This window comes from Capra hircus, chromosome 1 (assembly GCF_001704415.2).
Source record: "Capra hircus breed San Clemente chromosome 1, ASM170441v1, whole genome shotgun sequence".
NCBI classification, from domain to species: Eukaryota; Metazoa; Chordata; class Mammalia; order Artiodactyla; family Bovidae; genus Capra; species Capra hircus.
This window is the reverse complement of record NC_030808.1, coordinates 42,268,253-42,296,066: the sequence shown is the minus strand read 5'-3', so window position 1 is coordinate 42,296,066 and position 27,814 is coordinate 42,268,253. Positions and strand designations below refer to the sequence as shown.

Sequence of the window (27,814 nt, the reverse complement as noted above, 5' to 3'; positions counted from 1 at the left end):
TTTGATTGGAAGTTAGACGGAAAGCAAAGGACATTTTTGGGGTCATTTTTCAATTCTTCTATGAATTAGAATTCTGCTAGTGAAAGCTAAAAAGGAGGTGAAAAAGAAAATATAGATAAAGAGAAGTCACTGTGGAAACTCAGCAGACAGATGAAGTAAGCAGTATAATGTGCATCAACACATATAATATGTAGCTTTAAGATAACCCACCCTTGCCTGAAACATACTGCCCACTTCAATATTGTGTAACTATCTTTTCACTCTTTTTTTTAATCTATCAGTTTGTTTGTTTTTTTTTTAATTTAACAGGTGTCTGCATTGTTGCTTCCAGTATAAGCAGTCTTTCCAATTTTATCATTTCAGTAGGTAGGCCATGATATCTCACTATGGTCTTAATTTGCATTTCTCCCAATGACAAATTATATTGATAATGTTTATTCTGTCCTACAAAATAAATCCAAAAAGATATTACTATAATTTATGTCAAATAATGTTCTAGTATGTTTTCTTGTAAGGATTTGTGCATGCTAAGTCACTTCAGTCGTGTCTGACTCTTTGCAACCCTATAGACTGGGGCCCACCAGGCTCTTCTGTCCATGGGATTCTCCAGGCGAGAATTTTGGTGTGGGTTCCCATTTCCTACTCCAGGGGATCTTCTCAACCCAGGGATCAAACCTACATCTCTTATGTCTGCTGCATTAGCAGGTGAATTCTTCACCACTTAGTGCTACCTAAGAATTAGGCAATGGCAACCCACTCCAGTACTCTTGCATGGAAAATCCCATGGACAGAGGAGCCTGGTGGGCTGCAGTCCATGGGGTAGCGAAGAGTTGGACATGACTGAGCAACTTCACTTTCACTTTTCACTTTCATGCATTGAAGAAGGAAATGGCAACCCACTCCAGTGTTCTTGCCTGGAGAATCCCAGGGATGGCGGAGCCTAGTAGGCTGCTGTCTATGGGGTTGCACAGAGTCGGACACAACTGAAGCGACTTAGCAGCAGCAGCAGCAGCAGTGCTACCTGGGAAGCCACTTTAAGGATTTATGGCTTACATTTTGGTCTTTAAGCCATTTTGAGTTTATTTTTGTATATGATGTGAGAAAGTGTTCTAACTTCATTCTTTTATATGTAACATCCAGTTTTCCCAGGAGCACTTTTTTTTAAATTTATTTTTAATTGCTGGATAATTGCAATGTTGTATTGGTTTCTGCCATACAATAACATGAATCAATCATAGGTATACACTTGTCTCCTCCCTCTTGAACCTCCCACCTCTCTAGGTCATCACAGAGCACCAGATTGAGCTCCCTGTGTTATGCAGCAACTTCCCACTAGCTATCTATTTTACACATGATAATGTGTATGTTTCAATGCTGCTCTCTCAATTTGTCCCACCTTCTCTTTTCCCTGCTGTGCCCACAAGTCCATCTCTAAGTCTACATCTCTATTCTTGCCATACAAATAGGTTCATCAGTACCGTTTTTCTAGATTTCGTAAATATGTGTTAATACATATTTGTTTTTCTCTTTTTAACTTACTTCACCCTGTATAACAGGTTCATCCATCTCAGTTCAGCTGACTCAAATTCATTCCTGTTTATGGCCAGTAGCGCTTACTGAAGAGACTGAATTTTCTCATTGTATGTCATTCTTCTTTTATTGTAGATTAATTAATGATAAGTTTATGGGTTTATGTCTGGGCTCTCCTTTGTGTTCCATTAATCTATACATCTGTTTTTGTCCCAGTGCCATATTGTCTTGATGACTTAAATTTGTAGTATATTCTCAAATCAGGGAGTATATATACCTCCAGCTCTGTTATTTCTTCTCAGAATTGTTTTGGCTATTTGAATTATTTTGTTTTTCTATACAAATTTTAGTACTATTTGTTCTATCATGAAAAATGCCACGATGCTTTGACAGGGATTGAACTCAATCTGTGTATTACCCTGTGTAGTATGTCATTATAACAAGGTTGATTCTTCCAAAGAACGCAGTGTATCTTTTCATCTATTTGTGTATGCTTTCATGTCTATTATCAGTGTCTTATAGTTTTCTTAGTTATTCTATGTCCTTAGGTAGGTTTATTGCTAGGTATTTTATTTTTTAATCTAACTATAAATGAGATGTCTCCTTAATATCTGTTTCTGATGGTTCATTGTTAATTCATAGAAATGCATCAGATTTCTGTATATTAATTTTGTATCTTGCAACTTTATTGATGTTGAATTTTTTCAAAAGGTTTTTCTGCATGTATTGAAATGATCATATGATTTATATTCATCAAATTTTTTGCTGTGGTGTATCACAGTGATTCACTTGCAGAACCATCTTTGCATACTTGGTGTAAAACCCACTTAATCATGTGCGATCTTTTTAATATATTGTTGAAATTGGTTTGCTAATATTCATTTGAAGATTTTTGCCTTGGTGTTCATCATAGATATTGGCCTATAACTTTTTGTGATATATGTATTTCTAGCTTTTATATCAGGGTAATCCTGGCAACGTACAATGAGTTTGGAAGCTTTCTTTCCTCTGTAATTTTTAGAATACTTTGAGAAGGATGAATGTTAACTTTTCTCTAAATGTTTGGTAGAATTCACCTGTGAAGCTATCTTGTATTGGACTTTTGTTTGTTGGGAGTCTTTGCTGTGTTTGTTGTTGTTGTTTTTACTTTACTGATTCAATTTCTCTGCTGGTAATTGGTCTGTTCATATTTTCTATTTCTTTCTGGTTCTGTCTTGAGAGACTGTACATATCTTGGTATTTATCCTTTTCTTCTAGGTTGTCCATTTTATTGACATATAGTTTGTTCATAGTAATCTCTTATGATCCTTTGTAATTCTATAGTGCTGTTGTTGTCATTTATCCTTTTCCATTTCTTATTTTTTGATTTGGATCCTCTTTCTTTTGATGAGTCTGGCTAAAGGTTTAACAGTTTTGTTTATCTTTCAAAGAACCAGTTCTTAGTTTCATTAATCTTTTATATTTTTTCTTTTAATCTCTTTCATTTATTTCTGCTTTGACCTATATGCTTTATTTTCTTTTACTTAGGAATGAGATTTTTCTTATTTTTCTTTTTAATTTTAATTTTTACTTTATTTTACTTTACAATACTGTATTGGTTTTGCCATACATTGACATGAATCCACCACGGGTGTACATGCGTTCCCAAACATGAACCCCCCCCTCCCACCTCCCTCCTGGTAACATCCCTCTGGGTCATCCCCATGCACCAGCCCCAAGCATGCTGTATCCTGCATCGGACATAGACTGGCGATTCAATTCTTACATGATAGTATACATGTTTCAATGCCATTCTCCCATATCATCCCACCCCCTCCCTCTCCCTCTGAGTCCAAAAGTCTGCTATACACATCTGTGTCTTTTTTGCTGTCTTGCATACAGGGTCATCATTGCCATCTTTCTAAATTCCATATATATGTGTTAGTATACTGTATTGGTGTTTTTCTTTCTGGCTTACTTTACTCTGTATAATCGGCTCCAGTCTAATTTCTGAGGTTGACTTGTTTTGCTGTAAACTTTCGTCTAATAACTGCCTTTGCAGGATCATTGTGTTTTCATTATTTCCCCCTCTTTAAAAAATTTTTTTCTTTGATTTCTTCATTGACCTTTTGAATTTTTAGTAGTGTGTTATTTAGCTTCCACATTTTTGTGTTTTCTGGAGGAATTTGTTTTTCTCATTATTGATTTCTAGTCTCAAAACATTGTGGTCAGAATGCTTGATCTGATTTTAATTTTCTTTAATTTCCTAAGGCTTGTTTTTGCTGCCATTCGTGATGTATCCTGGAGAGTGTTCCATATGCATTTGAAACAATGTGCTTTTGCTGTTATGGGGTGGAATGTCCTGTATACATATCTGTTAAGCCCATTTGATCTAAAGAATCCTTGAAGATCAGTTTCCTTACTGATTTTCTGTGTGGATGATCCATCCACTAATGTAAGAGGAATGTTAATGTCCCCTACTAAGACTGTTTTATTGTCAACATCTTCCTTTATGTTCATCAATATTTGCTTTCTGTATTGTGCTTCTGTGTGGAGTACATCCATACTTACAACAGTTATATCTTCTTGGATGATCCCTTGATCATTATGTAGTGTATTTCTATGTCTCCTGTTCCTGTCTTTGTTCTAAAGTCTATTTTATTTGATATAAGTATTGCTACCTTGTGGCTCAGCTGGTGAAGAATCTGCTTGCAGTGCGAGAGAAATGGGTTCGATCCCTGGGCTGGGAAGATCCCCTGGAGAAGGGAAAGGCTACCCACTCCAGTAATCTGGCCTAGAGAATTCCATGGACTGTACAGTCCATGGGGTTGCAAAGAAGCAGACATAATTGAGCAACTTTCACTTTCACTTCACCCTAGCTTTATTTTGATTTCCATTTATATGAAACAACTTTCATCCCTCCAATTTCAGTCTCTGTGGGTCTTTAGATCTGAAGTGAGTATCTGTGGGATAAATATAGGTATTGTTTTTGTATCCTTTCAGCCTTTCTGTATGTTTTGATTAAAGCATTTAGTCTGTTTACATTTAAAATAATTATTGATAGTATGTACATATTGCCATTTTATTAGTTGTTTTGAGGTTTTTTTGTACTTTTTTATGCTTTCTTCTTCTTTGATTTCTTCCCTTCTGACTTGATAACCTTATGGCTTGTATTTCTTCCTACATTTTATGTGTTGTATCTATTATGATTTTTGGTTTGTGGTTGCCATTAGGTTTATACATAGCAGTCTATATTGGGATATCAGTTCAGTTGCTCAGTCGTGTCCGACTCTGCAGCCCCATGGACTGCAGCACGCTGGGCTTCTCCATCCATCACCTACTCCCAGAGGTTGCTCAAACTCATGTCCATCGAGTGGGTGATGCCATCAAACCATCTCATCCTCTGTTGTACAATTCTCCTCCTGCCTTCAGTCTTTCCCAGAATCAGGGTCTTTTCTAATGAGTCAGTTCTTCTCATCAGGTGACCCAAGTATCAGAGCTTCCAATGAATATTCAGGATTGATTTTCTTTAGGATAATTGGTTTGATCTCCTTGCAGTCCAAGGAACTCTCAAGAGTATTCTCTGACACCACAGTTCAGAAGCATCAATTTTTTGGTGCTCAGCTTTCTTTATGGTCCAGCTCTTACAAATCTACATGACTCCTGGGAAACCCATAGCTTTGACTATACAGACCTTTGTTGGCAGAGTAATGTCTTCTCTTTTTAATATGCTGTCTAGTTTTGTCATAGCTTTTCTTCCAAGGAGCAAGTGTCTTTTAATTTCATGGCTGCAATCACCTTCTGCAGTGATTTGGGAGCCCCCAAAAATAAAGTTTGTCACTATTTCCGTTGTTTTCCCAGCTTTCTGCCATGAAATGATGGGACCAATGCCATGATCTTTTTTTTTTTTTTAATGTTGAGTTTTAAGCCAGCTTTTTCACTCTTCTCTTTCACTTTCATCAAGAGGCTCTTTAGTTCCTCTCTGCTTTCTGTCATAGGGTGATGTCATCTGCATATCTGAGATTATTGGTATTTCTCCTTGTAATCTTGCTTCCAGCTTGTGCTTCATTCAGCCTGACATTTCACATGATGCATTCTGCATATAAATTAAATAAGCAGGGTGACAATATACAGCCTTGATATACTCCTTTCCCAATTTGGAACCAGTCTGTTGTTCCCTGTCCAGTTCTAACTGTTGCTTCTTAACCTGCATACAGATTTCTCAGGAGGCAGGTCAGGTGGTCTAGTATTCCCATCTCTTTCAGAATTTTCCACAGATTGTTTTGGTTTGCCATTTTTTCTCCAAAAAATCTTCTCAACCTGTAGAGAAGATGTAATCTCTTGCATCTCCTGCATTGGCAGTCGGTTTCTTTCCCACCAGCTATGTGTGGTAACTAAGCTGACAACAGGTGGACTTGTGGTGGTTCATATTTTGTCTCATGTTGACTTGGTCTAGATTGCCCAGATATCCAGTTATCATTATTTTTGTGTGTGTCTGTGTGTTTCTAAAAGAGGTTAGTATTGACTTAGTAGCCTTAGTAAAGTGGATTACAGCACCCTTTGTATGTGAGTGAAATCTCATCCATTCTGGGCCTGTATGGAACAGAAAGGCAGAGGAAGGCTGATTGATCAGAACATGAGTCTTATTTTGCCCTCCATGCTATTGGTTCTCAGGTTTTCATACAAGGGCTGGAATGTATACCATCAGTTCTTCTATTTCAAACCTGATATCTGCCTCAGCTTTCCTGGAACTCTACCATGCAGATAACAGACCACAGGTCTTCTCAGCCTGCATAATAAGGTGACCCAAATCTAATAATATATATCTTTAGATATAGATATATGTGTATACATAGGTTTACAAAGAGAGTGATATAGGTTGATTTCTATATTTGTCTTCATATATGTATACCTACTGTTGGTACTACCCTGGATAATTCTGATTGATATAAAGACTATATATTAAGTGAACCCCTTTCTTTATACTGAAAAATAAATGGAAATATCATGATTCAGTCATTAACTGTAACCCTCAAATGAGGCTGACTTACATCCCTTCTCATCATATTATCACAGCATAAGGAATAGCTTGTATATGAAATTTCTTTGAGAATTATGGTCCTATAATCCTGACAACTAATTCTTTTCAGTGATAACCAATGTATCTCTCCTGGAAGTTTACCTAGTTTAACTTTGTGAGTACCTCCAGAAATATGTAAAAATAAGATTATTGTAAATATTTTAATCCAAACATCTAACTTAAGAGCTTCTCCTGATATATCCCAGGAAATAATCCTCATGATAAAAATAAAAAGATTTAATTCACTTTAGGTGTATGATACTTGTGATTTTCTTTAAAGACATTTAGAGTGTCTTTAAAGTAAACTGACGTGCAGTAGTTATCCCAGGGCAAGTGATACCCCTGAACTCATTACAAAATTGATATCAAGTAAAAGACTCTAACTTCATTTGAAGTATTTTAAAGACAATGCTGTGAAAGTGCTGCACTCAATATGCCAGCAAATTTGGGAAACTCAGCAGAGGCCACAGGACTGGAAAAAGACAGTTTTCATTCCAAACCTAAAGAAAGGCAATGCTGAAGAATGTTTAAACTACTGGACAATTGCACTCATCTCACATGCTACTAAAGTAATGCTCAAAATTCTCCAAGCCAGGCTTCAGCAATACGTGAACTGTGAACTTTCCGATGTTCAAGCTGGTTTTAGAAAAAGCAGAGGAACCAGAGATCAAATTGCCAACATCTGTTGGATCATGGAAAAAGCAAGAGAGTTCAAAAAAAACATCTACTTCTGCTTTATTGACTATGCCAAAGCCTTTGACTGTGTGGATCACAATAAACTGTGGAAAATTCTGAAAGAGAGGGGAATACCAGACCACCTGACCTGCCTCTTGAGAAACCTGTATGCAGGTCAGGAAGCAACAGTTAGGACTGGACATGGAAAAACAGACTGGTTCCAAATAGGAAAAGGAGTGCATCAAGGCTGTCTGTTGTCACCCTGCTTATTTAACTTATATGCAGAGTACATCATGAGAAACGCTGGGCTAGAAGAAGCAAAAGCTAGAATCAAGATTGCTGGGAGACATATCAATAACCTCAGATATGCAGATGACACCACTCTTATGGCAGAAAGTGAAGAAGAACTAAAGAGCCTCGTGATGAAAGTGAAAGAGGAGAGTGAAAAAAGTTGGCTTAAAGCTCAACATTCAGAAAACTAAGATCATGGCATCTGGTCCCATCATTTTATGGCAAATAGATGGGGAAACAGTGGCTGACTTTGTTTTTTTCTAGGCTCCAAAATCACTGCATATGGTGATTGCAGCCATGAAATTAAAAGACGGTTATAAATTAAAAGATGCTTACTCCTTAGAAGAGCTTCCCTCATAGCTCAGTTGGTAAAGAATCTGCCTGCAGTGCAGGAGACCTGGGTTCAATACCTGTGTCGGGAAGATCCTCTGGAGAAGGAAATAGCAACCCACTCCAGTATTCTTGCCTGGAGAATCCCATGGACAGAAGAGCCTGGCAGGCTACAGTCCATGGGGTCACAAGAGTCGGACATGACTTAGTGACTAAACCACCACTACTCCTTGGAAGGAAAGTTATGACCAACCTAGACAGCATATTAAAAAGCAGAGACATTATTTTGTCAACAAAGGTACATCTAGGCAAGGCTATTGTTTTTCCAGTGGTCATGTATAGATATGAGAGTTGATGCTTTTGAACTGTGGTGTTGGAGAAGACTCTTGAGAGTCCCTTGGACTGCAAAGAGATCCAACCAGTCCATTTTAAGGAGATCGGTCCTGGGTGTTCATAGCAAGGACTGATGTTGAAGCTGAAACTCCAATACTTTGACCATCTCATGCGAAGAGCTGACTCATTGGAAAAGACCCTGCACTGGTAAAGGATAAATAAAATTGACAAACCATTAGCCAAACTCATCAAGAAATACAGGGAGAAAACTCAAATCAATAAAATTAGAAATGAAAATGGAGAGATCACAACAGACAACACAGAAATACAAAGGATCATAAGAGACTACTGTCAGCAATTATATGCCAATAAAATGGACAACGTGGAAGAAATGGACAAATTCTTAGAAAAGTACAACTTTCCAAAACTGAACCAGGAAGAAATAGAAAACCTTAACAGACCCATCACGAGCACAGAAATTGAAGCTGTAATCAGAAATCTTCCAGCAAACAAAAGCCCAGGACCAGACAGCTTCACAGCTGAATTCTACCAAAAATTTCGAGAAGAGCTAACACCTATCCTACTCAAACTCTTCCAGAAAATTGCAGAGGAAGGTGAACCTCCAAACTCATTATATGAGGCCAACATCACCCTAATACCAAAACCTGACAAAGATGCCACAAAAAAAGAAAACTACAGGCCCGTATTACTGATGAACATAGATGCAAAAATCCTTAACAAAATTCTAGCAATCAGAATCCAACAACACATTAAAAAGATCATACACCATGACCAAGTGGGCTTTATCCCAGGGATGCAAGGATTCTTCAATATCCGCAAATCAATCAATGTAATTCACCACATTAACAAATTGAAAAATAAAAACCATATGATTATCTCAGTAGATGCAGAGAAAGCCTTTGACAAAATTCAACATCCATTTATGATAAAAACTCTCCAGAAAGCAGGAATAGAAGGAACATACCTCAACATAATAAAAGCTATATATGACAAACACACAGCAAACATTATCCTCAATGGTGAAAAATTGAAAGCATTTCCCCTAAAGTCAGGAACAAGACAAGGGTGCCCACTTTCAACACTACTATGCAACAAGTTCTGGAAGTTTTGGCCACAGCAATCAGAGCAGAAAAAGAAACAAAAGGAATCCAAATTGGAAAAGAAGAAGTAAAACTCTCACTGTTTGCAGATGACATGATCCTCTACATAGAAAACCCTAAGGACTCCACCAGAAAATTACTAGAGCTAATCAATGAATATAGTAAAGTTGCAGGATATAAAATCAACACACAGAAATCCCTTGCATTCCTATACACAAATAATGAGAAAGTAGAAAAAGAAATTAAGGAAACAATTCCATTCACCATAGCAATGAAAAGAATAAAATACTGAATATATCTACCTAAAGAAACTAAATACTTATGTATAGAAAACTATAAAACACTGATGAAAGAAATCAAAGAGGACACAAATAGATGGAGAAATATACCATGTTCATGGATCGGAAGAATCAATATAGTGAAAATGAGTATACCACCCAAAGCAATCTATAGATTCAGTGCAATCCCTATCAAGCTACCAATGGTATTTTTCACAGAGCTAGAACAAATAATTTCACAATTTGTATGGAAATACATAAAACCTCGAATAGCCAAAGCAATCTTGAGAAAGAAGAATGGAACTGGAGGAATCAACTTGCCTGACTTCAGGCTCTACTACAAAGCCACAGTCATCAAGACAGTATGGTACTGGCGCAAAGACAGAAATATAGATCAATGGAACAAAATAGAAAGCCCAGAGATAAAACCACACACCTATGGACACCTGATCTTTGACAAAGGAGGAAAGAATATACAATGGAGTAAAGACAATCTCTTTAACAAGTGGTGCTGGGAAAACTGGTCAACCACTTGTAAAAGAATGAAACTAGATCACTTTCTAACACCATACACAAAAATAAATTCAAAATGGATTAAAGATCTAAACGTAAGACCAGAAACTATAAAACTCCTAGAGGAGAACATAGGCAAAACACTCTCTGACATAAATCACAGCAGGATCTTCTATGACCCACCTTCCACAATATGGGAAATAAAAGCAAAAATAAACAAATGGGATCTAATTAAACTTAAAAGCTTCTACACAACTAAAGGAACTACAAGCAAGGTGAGAAGACAGCCTTCAGAATGGGAGAAAATAATAACAAATGAAGCAACTGACAAACAACTAATCTCAAAAATATACAAGCAACTCATGCAGCTCAATTCCAGAAAAATAAATGACCCAATCAAAAAATGAGCCAAAGAACTAAATAGACGTTTCTCCAAAGAAGACATACAGATGGCTAACAAACACATGAAAAGATGCTCAACATCACTCATCAGAGAAATGCAAATCAAAACCACAATGAGATACCATTTCATGCCAGTCAGAATGGCAGCAATCCAAAAGTCTACAAGCAACAAATGCTGGAGAAGGTGTGGAGAAAAGGGAACCCTCTTACACTGTTGGTGGGAATGCAAACTAATACAGCCACTATTGAAAACAGTGTGGAGGTTCCTTAAAAACTTGGAAATAGACCATTTCATATTAGCTGCATGGTTAGTCAGCTTATAATTAACCGTGAATCACTTTAGCGACCTGTGTAGCGGTCTGTGAAGTAACTAGTCCATTTTGTGGTCTTTTGCCACACTGTTTTTATAATTTGCATCATTGGCTAACTAGTTGATATTTAAAATTCTTTGACTATTTCTCTGTAGTTTCATGCTTAATTTCTTTCCGAATATTTGTAAAAGAACAGTTCTGTATGTTTTCCTTGCTGTTGAAGTGCTCTGGCGGTGTGTCTGCTTTCATCATTGGTTTTGATTTCCTGTCTCATCCTGTTGTCTGCCTAGTTGTCTTCAATCTAGACACCCCCAGCCCCCGAGGCTGTAGTTTACCCATCCATCTCCCCTCCCCCGTCCCCCCACTTGCTCTGGTTATAGCAGTGCTGTGGTCCACAGCGTGTGTCCCCTTAGTCGGGTTTGTGCTTTGTCTTCATGTCTCATTAAATGGTGTTTTTCCCCCATAGCAATAAGTTGAATTGGTGTATCACTATGCAGTTACAGGAGAAGGCAATGGCAACCCACTCCAGTACTCTTGCCTGGAAAATCCCATGGATGGAGGAGCCTGGTAGGCTGCAGTCCACGGGGTCGCACAGAGTTGGACATGACTGAAGCAACTTAGCAGTAGCAGTATGACCCAGCAATCCCACTTCTGGGCATACACACCGAGGAAACCAGAATCGAAAGAGACACGTGTACCCCAGTGTTCACCGCAGCACTGTTTATAATAGCCAGGACATGGAAGCAACCTAGATGTCCATCAGCAGATGAATAGATAAAAACGCTGTGGTACATATACACAATGGAGTATTACTCAGCCATTAAAAAGAATACATTTGAATCAGTTCTAATGAGGTGGATGAAACTGGAACCTATTATACAGAGTGAAGTAAGCCAGAAAGAAAAAACACCAATAGAGTATACTAACATATATATATGGAATTTAGAAAGATGGTAATGATAAACCAGTATGTGAGACAGCAAAAGAGCCACAGATGTATAGAACAGTCTTTTGGACTCTGTGGGAGAGGGAGAGGGTGGAATGATTTGGGAGAATGGCATTGAAACATGTATAATATCATATAAGAAATGAGTCACCAGTTCGATGCAGGATACAGGATGCTTGGGGTTGTTGCACTGGGATGACCCAGAGGGATGGTATGGGGAGGGAGGTGGGAGGGGGGTCAGGATGGGGAACACGTGTACACCCATGGCAGATTCATGTTGATGTATGGCAAAACCAGTACAATATTGTAAAGTAATAATAATAATAAATTTTAAAAAAAAATTAATGAAGTGGTCAGTACATGAAATCTTAAACAATGTCACAGTATATGTACTACATTATAAAATTACAGAAGGTTAATCTGACTTTGGTGTTAATGGTAAAAGATCTGCCTGTCAATGCAGGAGACACTGATCCCTGGGTCATGAAGATTCCCTAGTGGAGGAAATGGCAACCCACTCCAGTCTTCTTGCCTGGAGAGTCCCATGGGCAGAAGAGCCTGGTGGGCTACAGTCCCATGGGGTTGCAAAGAGTCAAGACACAACTGAGAAACTAACACATACAATCTGAATTGAAAAACATGATGAAGTATGGCATGAACAAGGCTACCTAAAAATGACAAAAGTAACAGCTGGTTGCATAGTCTATTGGTCATATTTACTGCACAGAGTAATGGTTTTCATATAGCCACATAGTGATCATATGCCATAGTTGCTAGCAAAAACCATTCTGTGGTTACTCTGATTGCAAAGGAAAAAAATTATATCTTGCCTTAAGTTAGACAGATCATTTTGCTCTTGGCAGAGATTCTCTAGCAACTGGCTGATTGCAGGATGGTCACTGTGGATGATATCTAGGAATCTACAAAGGCCAGATTCTCAAGGAATAAGTACTTGGACACATGAAGGTGGGGGTCATTCCATAACAGAGCAGTCAGACCAAGGTTTCTCACAATAGTGATGAGATATATCAGCAAGAACACCAATGACAAGGGGATTTGCCATTTGGTTGATATGTAAGTCCTGTGAAAATAAACTGTCAGTAATATTGCATTTTCTTTTTCCATATCCTCACTGTGTGGTGTCTGAAATCCATGGAGTAAATGAAAAGAATAGCAGTCAGAAATTATGGGGGAAGAGAGTTTAAATGAAACCTTGCACTTCAGAATTCTCTTAATTTTATTTCCTCCTTAATATAATAAAAGGGGTCTGTTTTGGAGGGTGGAAATAAATTTTGCTGTTGTTGTTCAGTCACTAAGTCCTGTCTAACCCTTTGAGACTCCAGGGACTGTAGCATGCCAGGTTCCTCTGTCCTCCAACTATCTCCTGGCGATTGCTCAAACTCATGTCCATTGAATTGGTGATACTATCCAGCCATCTCGTCATCTGTCGCCCCCTTCTCCACCTCTCCTCAGTCTTTCCCAATATCAGGGTCTTTTCTAATGAGTCAACTTCTCACATCAGCTAGTCATAGTATTGGAGCTTCAGTTTCAGCGACAATCCTTCCAGTGAATAATCAGGATCGATTTCCTTTAGGATTGACTGGTTTGATCTTCTTGCAGTCCTAGGGACTTTCAAGAGCCTTCTCCAGGACCGCAACTTGAAAGCATCAATTCCTAAGCACTCAGTCTTCTTTATGGTCCTATGGTCACATCCATATGTGACTATTGGAAAAAATGTAGCTTTGACTATATATATGCACCTTTGTTGGCAAAGTGATATTTCTGGTTTTTCATACACTGTGTAGGTTTATCATAGCTTGGAAAAAAATAAAATCTGTTACTGTTTCCACTTTTTTTCTATTTACCATTAAGTGGTGGGATCACATGCCATGATTTTTGTTTTTTGAATGTTGAGTTTTAAGCCAGCTTTTTCACTCTCCTCTCTGAGTCTCATCAGGAGGCTTTTTAGTTCCTCTTCACTTTCTGCCATTAGAATGATATTATCTACATATCTGAGGCTGTTGATATTTCTCCTAGCCATCTTGATTCCAGCTTGTGATTCATCCAGCCCAGCATTTCACATGATGAACTCTGCATATAATTAAATAAGCAAAGTAGTAATTTTGTACAAGGTGGAGCTAAAGATGTAGTTTCTAGAGCCTACACTGGTTGTGAGATTGATCTTGCTCTTTGCCCAATTTCTGAGGGTAGGGAGGGGTATCTAATCCCAAGTTGCTGAATCAGAACCAGGAGGATTGGGCTTTGAGCTGACCCTGTCCCTCTTTTTTTCAATTTATTTTTTTAATTGAATAATAATTGCTTTACAGAATTTTGTTGGTAATCAACTGTAGATACACTTATGTCCCTTCCCTCTTGAACCTCCCTCCCATCTCCCTTCCATCCCATCCCACATAGGCTTTTATAGAGCCCCCGATTGAGTTTCCTGATTCATACAGCAAATTCCTGTTTACTATATGTCTATCTATTTTACATATGGTAATGTAGGTTTCCATGTTACTCTCTCCATACGTTTCGCCCTCTCCTTTCTCCACCACCTCCATGTCCATAAGTCTGTGTCTCCACTGCTGTCCTGCAAATAATTTCATTAGTACCATCTTTCTAGATTTCATGTGTTCAGTTCAGTTCAGTTCAGTCGCTCAGTCGTGTCTGACTCTTTGTGACCCCATGAATCGCAGCACGCCAGGCCTCCCTGCCCATCACCAACTCCTGGAGTTCACTCAAACTCATGTCCATCAAGTTGGTGATGCCATCCAGCCATCTCATCCCCTGCCATCCCCTTTTCCTCCTGCCTCCAATCCCTCCCAGCATCAGGGTCTTTTCCAATGAGTCAGCTATTCGCATCAGGTGGCCAGAGTATTGGAGTTTCAGCTTTAGCATCAGTCCTTCCAATGAACACCCAGGACTGATCTCCTTTAGGATGGACTGGTTGGATCTCCTTGCAGTCCAAGGGACTCTCAAGAGTCTTCTCCAACACCACAGTTCAAAAGCATCAATATGTGTTAGTATACAATATTTATCTTTATTTCTGACACTTCTTTCTGTATAATAGGCTCTAGGTTCATCCACCTCATTAGAACTGGCTCAAATGAGTTCCTTTTTATGACTGAGTATTATTCCATTGTATATACCTACCACAGTTTTCTATTCAACTGTTGATGAACATCTAGGTTGCATACATGTTCTAGCTATTGTAAATAGTACTGCAATGAACATTGGGGTACATGTGTTTTTTCAGTTTGATTTCCTCAGGGTATATGCCTAGTAGTGGGATTGCTGTGACCCTTTTCCTTGAAATGTGTCTTTTCCCCTATCCCTACACACTCAGCAGAGGGGATGTTAAAATACGTGGGTCAGATGCACAAAGTTTCAATGTGCTGCCTATTTAGGTATCTACGGCTCTGCTAAGAGATCTGGGAGGCCTCACAGGTGTCACTTCAGTAAATGCCATCAATGGCCACCACTGTCCCACCCAGGGTCTACCTTGGGACCTGCTGATCTCTAAACCCATGATCAAACATTTTCCTCAGTTGTGGCCACCCCAAATCTAATCTATTTTGCTTAACTATCCTGCAGAAAGATTGTATCAATTTTAGAGGTATAACTGCTGTATTATATTCCCCCCAAATTGGCTGTCATATCCTTTTATTTTTTTAAAATTTTTACTGTTGTATACTTTTAAGTATGTGTATTTTGGCATTATTGAAATTCGTTTATTTACCTTTTTATTTTATTTTACTTTACAATGCTGTATTGGTTTTGCCATACATCAACATGAATCCACCATGGGTGTACACGTGTTCCTAATCCTGAACCCCTCTCCCACCTCCCTCCCTATACCATCCCTCTGGGTCATCTTAGTGCACCAGCCCCAAGCATCCTGTATCCTGCACTGGACCTAGACTGGCGATTTGTTTCTTATATGATATTATCTTGAGAGTCCCTTGGACTGCAAGGAGATCCAACCAGTCCATTCTGAAGATCAACCCGGGGATTTCTTTGGAAGGAATGATGCTAAAGCTGAAACTCCAGTACTTTGGCCACCTCATGGAAAGAGTTGACTCATTGGAAAAGACTCTGATGCTGGGAGGGATTGGGGGCAGGAGAAGAAGGGGACAACCAAGGATGAGATGGCTGGATGTCATCCCGGACTCAATGGACGTGAGTCTGAGTGAACTCCGGGAGCTGGTGATGGACAGGGAGGCCTGGCGTGCTGCGATTCATGGGGTCGCAAAGAGTCTGACACAACTGAGTGACTGAACTGGACTGGACATGTTTCAGTGCCATTCTCCCAAATCATCCCACCCTCTCCCTCTCCCACAGAGTCCAAAAGACTGTTCTATTCATCTGTGTCTCTTTTGCTGTCTCTCATACAGGGTTATCATTATCATCTTTCTAAATTCTATGTATATGTGTTAGTATACTGTATTTGTGTTTTTCCTTCTGGCTTACTTCACTCTGCTCCAGTTTCATCCACCTCATTAGAACTGATTCAAATGTATTCTTTTTAATGGCTGAGTAATACTCCATTGTGTATATGTACCACAGCTTTCTTATCCATTCATCTGCTGATGGACATCTAGGTTGTTTCCATGTCCTGGCTATTATAAACAGTGCTGAGATGAACATTGGGGTACACGTGTCTTTTTCAATTCTGCTTTCCTCGGTGTGCATGCCCAGCAGTGGGATTGCTAGGTCATAAGGCAGTTCTATTTCCAGTTTTTTTAAGGAATCTCCACACTGTTCTCCATAGTGGCTGTACTAGTTTACATTCCCACCAAAAGTGTAAGAGGGTTCCCTTTTCTCCACGCCCACTCCAGCATTTATTGCTTGCAGACTTTTGGATCACAACCATTCTGACTGACATGAAATGGTACCTCACTGTGGTTTTGATTTGCATTTCTCTGATAATGAGTGATGTTGAGCATCTTTTCATGTGTTTGTTAGCCATCTGTATGTCTTCTTTGGAGAAATGTATATTTAGTTCTTTGGCCCATTTTTTGATTGGGTCATTTATTTTTCTGGAATTGAGCTGCATGGGTTGCTTGTATATTTTTGAGATTAGTTGTTTGTCAGTTGCTTCATTTGCTATTATTTTCTCCCATTCAGAAGGCTGTCTTTTCACCTTGCTTATATTTTCCTTTGTTGTGCAGAAGCTTTTAATTTTAATTAGATCCCATTTGTTTATTTTTGCTTTTATTTCCAGAATTCTGGGAGGTGGATCATAGAGGATCCTGCTGTGATTTATGTCAGAGAGTGTTTTGCCTATGTTCTCCTCTAGGAGTTTTATAGTTTCTGGTCTTACATTTAGATCTTTAATCCATTTTGAGTTTATTTTTGTGTATGGTGTTAGAAAGTGTTCTAGTTTCATTCTTTTACAAGTGGTTGACCAGTTTTCCCAGCACCACTTGTTAAAGAGATTGTCTTTAATCCATTGTATATTCTTTGTCAATGATAAGGTGTCCATAGGTGTGTGGATTTATCTCTGGGCTTTCTATTTTGTGTCATATCCTTTTAAATGTTTCCCAAACTGATAGATCTTCCCCTCATACAATAGAAGTAAATAAATAAAGCCAAAAATAATTAATTTCACATATTTAAATTGAAATAAGTGAAATATATTTCTTAAGATTATTAGATTTGCAATTTTTTCTGTTGAATGTCCATTGCCCCTTCCTTTCACTCAGATGTTTGCATGTCTTTTATGAATTATAGTAGTTTCTTATATATGTGTTAACCATTTTCTTTCTTTCATAAATATCTTCAATTTTTTTGTATTTTATGTGGCTATTAACTCTGCTGTTTTATTATTATGTAAAGGTTTTAAATTTTATACAGTCATTGTAAGAGGAACAATGCAGGAAAACAAAGACTTTGCCCACTAGTTAAGGAGAGAAATTTAATTTAGTAAACAGTTCAAAAGTATTGTTAAATCAAAAAGTCAAACAGAATAGTAAGGCAGCTCAGATATTACTATTAGTGAGGAGTTTCTACAAGGGTGAGTGGTTAGTTAACATAATCTATGATTTCACACACATGAGCAACTTTCTTACAGTAGGTAGACTCAGTGATTAGATGCAACTTGTGCTTAGAGACACTCTCTTTAGCAATGGAAGAGGGGAGAAACATTGTGGGTTTTCCCCCGTCTTTAGTTACACTGCTCCTCATTGTCCAAATGTAGATAGAAGACATTTGAAAGGGAAGGAGTCTGAATTTGACAGTGGTCCTTAATTATAAAACAAATACAGGAAAGGAAGTAGGAAAATGGATTGAGGGCAAAAAGGGAAATGAAAGAATGATCAAAGAATGACATGCATCAGTTAATCTGCTTATTATCTCTAGGTTAGGCATTTTGGTAATAAACCCTTTTCTTGACTTGTCAATGTGTGGAATTTTTACTGTGGAAAGACATGAAAAATCTTGTCTAACTATTTGGTAGGTAACGTATATGAAAGTTTTAGTTTAGTGCCTAGCAGTTAGTAGGTTCTCAGTAAATTATTTCTTTCATAATTGTACATGTAAGGATCAATACATGCTTTTGTTTATAAATGTAGAATTATTAATATTTTCTGTCTCAATTATGCTTGATCAGCATCTCCAGGTTTTTGTTAATGTTATCCATGCATTAATACTCTTAATTGGAATCAGCCCAGGATAGAGATATTCATAATAATAAGCAAGTCAAATAGTAATATGAGAGGAAGAAACATTTATTTAATTAATATATTTAGTAATTAGACTGTCATATATGATGGGCTGCCAGTCAAAAGTAAACAGCATGAAAATATCAAATACATAAGGGTATCAATATAAGTAGCAACGTATTCAACTACAGATTGATAAATCAACATTAAATTAAAATACTCTATTTCAGAAAAGTTGATAGAAAATTGACTAACAATAAAGAGGAAAGTGTTGATTAGGAAATAAATATTTTATGTGAATTCATATTCAAATAGAATATCTTAAACTCAAAATTTATATTCAAATGGAAATATAGCTTACTTCTGTCACATGGTATTGCCTAAGAAGGAATTATTTTTTGAGAACTTGAGGTATGAGGAGTTTGTTAGATTATGGCTTCCAATTGCAGAAATTTACCAGCAATATTAAGGCAATATGAAGGCAACTGTTGTATATAACTTCTAATTCTAGGATTTGTTGAAAATTGTAACTATTATACTCTGAAATTAATAGTAACTGTTGGAACTAATCATAGTGGAACACAGTTTTGTGTTAATCAAGAGTACTCTTATGTTACTCAAGATTAATTATTTAGTTTATCCCTGATGAAAACTAGTAACATATTTTGGAGTACATTTTAGCAGAAAGTCTCTTTTCTGAACTTGTTTATTCAGCTCAGAAACTAGTCATGTGTTAATAATTTGATATTTTATATTGAAAGTTGTCATTTCCCATTTTTCTCAATATTCTTTGATTTTGAAAAAAGTTTTCTCAAATTGCAATCGGCTGTCCACATGGCATGGTAATTGTTTCAGAATGTTATGATATGTTCATAATTTTTTTCATAACATTTATTACTTCCTTATTTCTTAAACTATAAATAAAAGGGTTTAATAAAGGAATAACTAGAGTATAAAAAATAGCAACAGGTAAATCTTTATCTTCTTCATTAACTGAATTCGGCCGAATGTATGTGAAGAGAAGAGAACCATAGAATATTGAGACAGAGAGAAAGTGGGATGCACAAGTAGATAAAGCTTTCTTTCTTCCTTCTTTAGATTTCATCTTGAAAATTGTGAAAATGATATAAAGATAAGAAATTATTACTATGGTAATAGTGAATATTTGAACTGATCCTCCAAAGATAAATATCATTAATTCATTGATATAAGGGTCCACACAGGAGAGTCTGTATAATGGAAGAACATCACAAAAAAAGTGATTGATTTGATGAGACCCACGGAAAGTTAACCTAAACAGAAACCCTACGTGAATCATAGAATGCAGGTTTCCAGCTACGTACGCCCCTGTGGTCATCTTAATGCAGAGTTTCTGTGACATCATGATGTGGTACTGCAATGGTTTGCAGATGGCCACAAAGCGATCATAAGCCATTGCTGCCAGGAGAAAGGAGTCTGCACTTTCAGCAAGACAGAGAAAATAAAATTGTGCCATGCATTCATAGAGAGAAATCATCTTGTCCTTAGAAAAGAAGTTCTCCAACATTTTAGGCGTAATGGCACAGGAACAACAGGAATCCATCAGAGCAAGATTACCCAGGAAGATGTACATTGGTGTGTGAAGACGTTGCTCTGTTACTATCAATGCCACCAGGCCAAGATTCCCCACCATGGTGATCAGATAGATGATAAAGAACACCAGAAACAGAAGAATCCTCAGATCTGGGTGTTCTGTAAATCCTATGAGGATAAATTCAGTTGCCAAGGAGCAGTTATCCTCAGCCATCTCTACCTTGTTTGTTGAGATAAGAATTATGGAAATATAAGATTCTAATTTAGAGCATATATTATTTTATCTTCAAAATTTTTATTTTTACAACAAGGAGAGGAGCTTCTTCTTCAGATTCTCCTACTGTCTCTGTGATACAGACACACAGACTTCTAAGGGACATATGTTCCCTTAACATGTCAGCTTCTATGACCTCAAATCTAAAACTCAGGTTCATGAGACTGTTTTGATAATTCCAGGGAGGATGCTTACAGTGGGAAAAGTTTGTCTTTATGAAATTGCACAAGTACAATGTACAAATTTAAGATATCCATATTTGGTTCAGTGTCCTCAAATAAGTTCAGTGTCAGTATTTAAAATTTTTTAGAATAATTTTAAAATCAATTTTTCTTTATATATATTTTTTTCATTGAGCAAAAGTTTTCATATAATCTCCCAGTGGAATGCCTGTTTGAAAACAAAATACAGTAGACAGCTTAAAGTTTTGCCTTAGGAGTTGCACAAAGATTATTAAGATTAACGGGAGGACTATTCCCAACTCAGTTTTAAAAACAGTAATCTTTGGTAGCTAAGGAATTAAATATCCATTGATTAGCATGTCTTTTATTCCTTTTCCTAGTGTCATACCTATTTCCATAAATACTGACTCTGTCCACGATTATTTCTTGTGCTTTTGCCCATATATCTAAATCATTTACTCTTTTTATATAAAGCATAATTTACATGTAAGGCTATTTAAGAAAGTTTAAACTAAATGCCCCAGATCACACTGATCTCCATTTTGTCTGCTCTCAAGCATGTCTTATATATGCAACACAATCTAGAAGACCTTATGTATAATCTACCTTTTTCTATTTGAAGGCACAATTTACTTATTAAATTATAGATATTTTGAAGTTAACTGTGACTTGTACTTCTTATGACAGCTGTACTGTGCTACAAAGAGAAAACAGTATTGATTTCAGCCCTACCTCCATCCCAGTGACCTGGAAGGGGTCAAGTTGTTTTCAGAATCCTATCAGTGATCCTTAGTGACCTCTCCTGCAAGTTGAGTCTATTAATTTTGAAGAAGTCTACAAAGAAAAATTTTCAAACCTCATCATTCAAAAATTGGGGATTAATATCCAAAATATAAAAGGAACTCATACAACTCAATGGTAAAAGTAAATCTGATTTAAAAGTGGGCAGAGGAACTAAAAGGGTATTCTTCCAGAAGACATTCAAATAATCAACAGCACATGAAAGGGTATTTAGTATCACTAATCATTAGGAAAATGCAAGTCAAAAACACAAGATATTACCCTATACCTCTCAGAATGCCTGTCATCAAGAAGGCAAAAAATAACAAGTATTGGCAAAGATATAAAGGAAAGAGAACTCTTACGCACTATTGGTGGGAATGTAAGTTGGTTCAGCTACTACAAATAAGATAGATTTTCCTCAAAAAATTAAAAATAAAACGGTCATATGATCCCTAAGTTCCACATCTGGGTGTATAATCAAAAGGAAATGAAAACAAGTTATAAAAGGCATATCTGCACTGTAATATTTATTGCAACATTATCCACAATAGACAAGACACCTAGTGTCCATCATAGGATGGGTGGATAAAGAAGACAAGGTGGATAGTGTGGTGTGTATGTATGCATACATACATACATACATATATACATATACACAAACACATACACACACACAATTGAATATTATTCAGCCATGAGGAAGAATGATACTCTGCCATTTGTGAAAACACGAATGGACCTGGAGGACGTTATGCTTGCTAAGTGATTGAGAAAGACAAATACTGGATACAAGATGCTTGGGGCTGGTGCATGGGGATGATTCAGAGAGATGATATGGGGTGGGAGGTGGGAGGGGGATTCAGGATCGGGAGCTTGTATACACCCATGGTGGATTCATGTCAATGTATGGCAAAACCAATATAGTATTGTAAAGTAAAATAAAGTTTAAAAAAGAGAGAGAGAGAGAGAGAGAGAGAGAGAAAGACAAATACTGCATGGTATAATTCACATGTGGATCTAAAAAAGCAATGCTTATAAAAACAGAGTAAAATGGTATTACTAGGGGATAAGGAGTAAGAGAATAGGAGTAATGTTGTTTAAGGGTACAAATTTGTGACTAATAGATAAATAAGTCCTGGAATCTAATGCACAGTATAATGAATGTAGACAAAAATATTTACCATAATCATTAAAATTACTGAGACTAGATCTTAATTTTTCCCACCACAGAAATGACAATTATGTGACATGATAGAGTCCTACATGTTACAGTGACAATCATATTACCATATACAAATGTATCAAATTAGCATCTTATATATGTTAAATAATGGTTTTATGATAAATGCCATATATATATTTAATTTAAAAGAAGGTATCCTTTCATTTGAATCTACTCATCTACTATTTTTCGGAGTCTAAAAAAATTGTGTAAGATTTTCCAAAATATATCACGGTGGAATAAAAGCTAATAAATAATAGTAATCTTGCTTTTATACTTTAGTTTTTCATAAACTTGGAAGTGAAAACCCTTTAAAACTTGATGTAATTTTTGAGGACAAATTTTGTTTTCTTCTTAAAAAGCTATCATTTAGTGATCCACTAAGACTGTTAACTGTTAGGTTTACTAATATAAATTCTTTGGCCAAAATAGTTTTATTTTTCCATAATCAAAACATCAAAGTAAAAACACCAACTGAAAATTTTGGTTGTTTGTTTTAAAGTACTAAAAATACTCCACTTAATTATTCAGCTAAGTTAGAAATGTTCAATGTAAGTGCCTGAATTATTTAATAGAGTTCTTTTTTGTCTTTACCTGTATATTTTGAAGTTCTACCTTAATCTGAAAAGGTCATTGTGAATAACAGTTTGAATCTCATCCTGAATTTTCCACAATTCAGTTTTGAAAAGAGCTAGAAAGATAATGGCATAGTTGAAACTTAGTAACAACTAAAAATGCTTAATAATTGCAGATAAATATATAAATGGATGTTAATACTAAAAGTAAAAATAAATTAGAATATCTCCCTTACCTAAATTTCACTAAGAATGTTTTGTAGGACCTCATGTTTCCTTCTTGGTCTTAGGTCTTACAGAATTTCAGGATATAAACTTTGGCCTCTAAAACATTTGGGATTAAAAGAATGAAAATCAGGAAACTGCAAATAGGTCAGAGTCAATAATTATGTTCCTTACAATGCGAAGTTAAAAATTTCCATCAAATCCTAAGGGATTTCCTTGCACAGACATGAGAGTATTTCTGTGGGGAGATTCAATCCCCTACACATAAAATGATGCCTTGTAAGACTATGAGGTTGAAGCACATAAAAACATGCCTTGTAAGACTAAAGTTGTTTGATGATCACCTTGCTAATTATTATATATATTCTTATTAAATGCTGTTTATTATCTCATAAATTTTAAATGAGCTGAAAATAGTCTCATTAATTTTACCTTTTACTGAAACAATTACTATGCCTTATGAAAGATTATTAGAATTTTGAAAGGAGACTAAAAGATGTGATAGGTTCAGCCAGGGTCATTAACTTTACTCTGTTATTTACATTTGTCCCAGTATCTTTTAAAAACCTCTTTGAAAACTGTAATATCATTATTTATCCCTACATACGAATTACTGAGATGTTTCTCCTACCTTTTCAGTTTCCCTCAGCTGCTATTATCTTTCTTACCTTATTTTTCCCCTTCCTTCCACTTTGTTGTTGTTCAGTCACTAAATTGTGTCCGACTCTTTGTGAGCCCCATGGACTGCAGCATATCAGCCTTCCTTGTCCTTAACTATTTCCCAGAGTTTGCTCAAACTCATGTCCGTTGAGTCCGTGATGCCATCCAGCCATCTCATCCTCTCTCATCCCCTTCTCCTGCCTTCAATTTTTCCCAACATCAGGGTCTTTTGCAATGAGTCAGTTCTGCACATCAGGTGGCCAAAGTATTGGAGCTTCAGCTCCAGTATCAGTCCTACCAATGAGTATTCAGGGTTGATTTCCTTTAGGATTGACTCATTTGATCTCCTTGCAGTCCAAGGGACTCTCAAGAACCTTCATTCCATTAATCACCTTCAATATGCTACATATTTATTTGTTATTGTATCACAAGGAGTCAGTCGGTCACTCCTTCCACCCAATCACCATTAGCATATAGACTTAAGAGGAAAGGGATTTCTCTGTTATGTTCACACCCCTGTATATTTCTAACACTTTAAACAATATGTGACATTTTGTAGTGCTCAACAAATATTTGTCCAGTGAATGAAAAAATTATACTCTCCTACACAAGAATTTGCAAGGTCTTTCATGGGTTTTTCACACAAGACCTTTTTTTTTTTTTTTTTTTTTGTCTTTTCAGATGCTACACAGTCTGTCTGTATTTTGCCTGTCACCTTTCTTTATTCCTCTCACCTCAGAGCACTTGGCCAAGTGCCTCTCTTCACTTTCTGTGCACCTGTTTAATTAATTTGCTTATGTTTCCCTCATCTAAAACATTGTCTTCCTCTCTCCTCCAAGAACTACACCATCCTCATCTCAAATCAAATCTCCCCTTAAGGACTTTCCTAGGTCCTTAAATTTATTTTTTCATTTCCTAATATACAAGATTATTGCTGTTCAGTCTCTCAGTCATTTCCGCTCTTTGCCACCCCCATGAAGTGCAGCATGCCAGGCTTCCTTGTCCTTTACCATCTCCCAGAGCTTGCTCAAACTCATGTCCATTGAGTTGGTGATGCCAACCAACCATCTCGTCCTCTGTCATCTGCTTCTCTTCCTGCCTTTAGTCTTTCCCAGCATCAGAGTCTCTTCTAATGAGTTGGCTCTTCACATCAAGTGACCAAAGTATACATGATACTTGTTTTTACATTGCATTTGCTACTTGATCAAGTATGACTTGTATGTGTCTTGATTTTAAGTCTTGACTATATATGCTTAAGTCAGCAAGTCACTGACTATGTCATATGTATTTGGAACCCGCATTCACAAACTGAGCTAGATCCTCAGTATGTGCTTTTTTATTTTAAAATTTCAGTTCAGTTTAACCTTAATCAAGTGCTGCAATAGACATGGTGTTGGAAAAGATGGTGGGTAAAGTGAGCACAAAATGTGAGCAGAGGGGGATAAGAATTTCTCAAGTTTTACAAATGCTTCTGATTAGAATCTCCTAGTGATGACAGAGACACTTACATTGCTAACTACCAAGCAATTTAGGCTGTAATATAAAAAAGTATAAATAAGTTATATTAAAATATAGTGAACAAAGTTAATTGTGACCTGGATGAATTTTAAAAAAAAAGATTTCTAAGTGGAATTGTCATTCCTGATGAACCTTGAAGATAAATTAGGATTTTATAAGCAAAGCACATGAGGAAAGAATTAGCATGAGGGAATCAAATGATAAAAGCCTAGAAACTTGAAAGAGCAAGACCTAAATAAAAGATTAATAGCAAACTAGAGTGGTAGAAGTTTACTTATACATAATATAAAGAGAACAGGTAATATAAAGTGAATGGAGAATTAGATTGGAAGTTGTTCTGTTTTGGTTCCTTTCCATTGATTTTTTCTGTCCTTTCCAATTTATCAAATCCTATTTCTCCTTAAAGTCACAGCTAACTCTGAATGCCTGCTCCAAAGAACATCTAATTATCTTTCTAACCAAACTGTAGACTTTGACTCTATTGAAAATCTTTACTTTTAGCTTCTGTGATAACACTCACTGCTTCAATCTTCCTGATTGTTCCATCTGAGTCTTTTATGCTGAGTTGTGTTTCTTTCTTTTTCCTTAATTATACTAATGTTCCCCTGAGTTCTATACTTGATCTCATTCTTCTTTCATTCTAGAATTTCCCCCAGATTGTCTCATCTCCTTATGTATTTCACCTATCTTCCAACTGCTGGTTGCTTTACAATATGAGAGATTCCAGACCATTTTTGGTGTACATTCATGTCAGTAAAGTCATTTGGTATATTTCTAAATATACACATTTTATTTATAAATTAGATAGATGTACCACACTGCTAAAATATTGTGTATATTATAAAACATAAAAATGGAAATTAAAACAATAAGACTAAATGATAGAAATGATACTAGATTTTAATTTAAGATTTTAGATCATATTAGATATTGAAATTTCTTTTTAAATTATTGTTGCTCTTATAAAAAATTTTATAGCACCTCTCTTAGAGGTTCTTCCCTATGATTAAGCTCAGTGGCAAACTTTAACAAACCATTTGGGCAGGAGTTCTAATGACTCAGGCTACCTTGGGTCATTAGATTTGTGTCACCCCACCAGGTAAATAGCAATAATTAGCTTCAGTACTTCCTGAAGTCAATGGGAATATGACTGGTAGTGGAAGAATATATAAGTGTATAAAGTTTTAAATGCCATGTCATCAGTTACAGATATGAAGACAGTAATGCTGCTGTATGTATATTCTTCCTGTTTTGGCAAGAATACGTGTGTGTGTGTGTGTTTATACATATACAGATAATATATTTGTTTTCTTTCCACTATTATTCCCTATCCCTTGTCATACAACATAAGATGTATTGACTATATATCACTGTAATTAAGCATTGTTAATTAGACATCATAGTATTAAGTTCCCAGATATTAAGTGAGAGTAAACATCACTTAAGGATTTTACCTTCTCATCTGGGGAAAGGCTTAGTGCATTTTCAGTTGTATACAGCATAGTTGTATCATGTTAGGCAGAATTATGACCTTGTTGTCTTTATTTGAAGATTAAATACAGTAAGGAATTATGTATAGGTGTCAAATTGATAACAAAAACTTGTGATGGCTCACTTTATGTATCAGCTTCTCTGGGCCATGGGATATCCAGATATCTTGAAAATATTACCTATGGATGTGTGTCTGTGAGGGTGGTTCCAGACCTGATTAGTTTGGAGTTAGTAGACTGAGTGGAGAAGGCAGTGGCACCCCACTCCAGTGTTCTTGCCTGGAACATCCCCATGGATGGAGGAGCCTTGTGGGCTGCCGTCTATGGGGCTGCACAGAGTCAGACACGACTGAAGCGACTTAGTAGCAGCAGCAGTAGACTGAGTAAAGCAGATGCCTCTCCCTAATTTAACAGCAACAACAAAGCAGCCGATCGTTGAATTTTCTCTCTGCTTGTCTCAGACATTGCTCTTCCCATGTCTTTGATGGTTTTGGTTCTTAAGATTTCAGACTCAGATGGAAATCTGTACCGTTGATTCTACTGTCTCAGGCCTTTGAACTATGAACATCTATTTCCTTGGGTCTCCTGCTTGCAGAGGGCAGATTCTCAGTCTCTATAATTATATGTGCCAATATCTTATAATAAAACTCTTTATATGATATACATTTAGATAGATAGATATCTATATATATATATAGATTATATGTTTATATCATATTGGTTATGTTAACCACACAACCCTATGTTAACACAAATACAGTACGTTTAGCAAGTTTCTTGCTTTATATCAAAAAGTAGAAGGAAATATCATGACAATACTGTTAGTCATTTCATTCAAATAGTTCAGTTCAGTTCAGTCGCT

General features: G+C 36.6%; 1 protein-coding gene and 1 pseudogene across 1 annotated transcript; both read right to left on the bottom strand.

Moving 5' to 3' along the window:
• Positions 435–17,975, bottom strand: LOC102189070 (annotated as a pseudogene).
• On the bottom strand, positions 19,311–20,237 carry LOC102188800 (olfactory receptor 5K1-like). Its single transcript, XM_005674880.1, has one exon. The coding sequence runs from the start codon at positions 20,235–20,237 to the stop codon at positions 19,311–19,313; it is 927 nt and encodes a 308-aa protein (XP_005674937.1).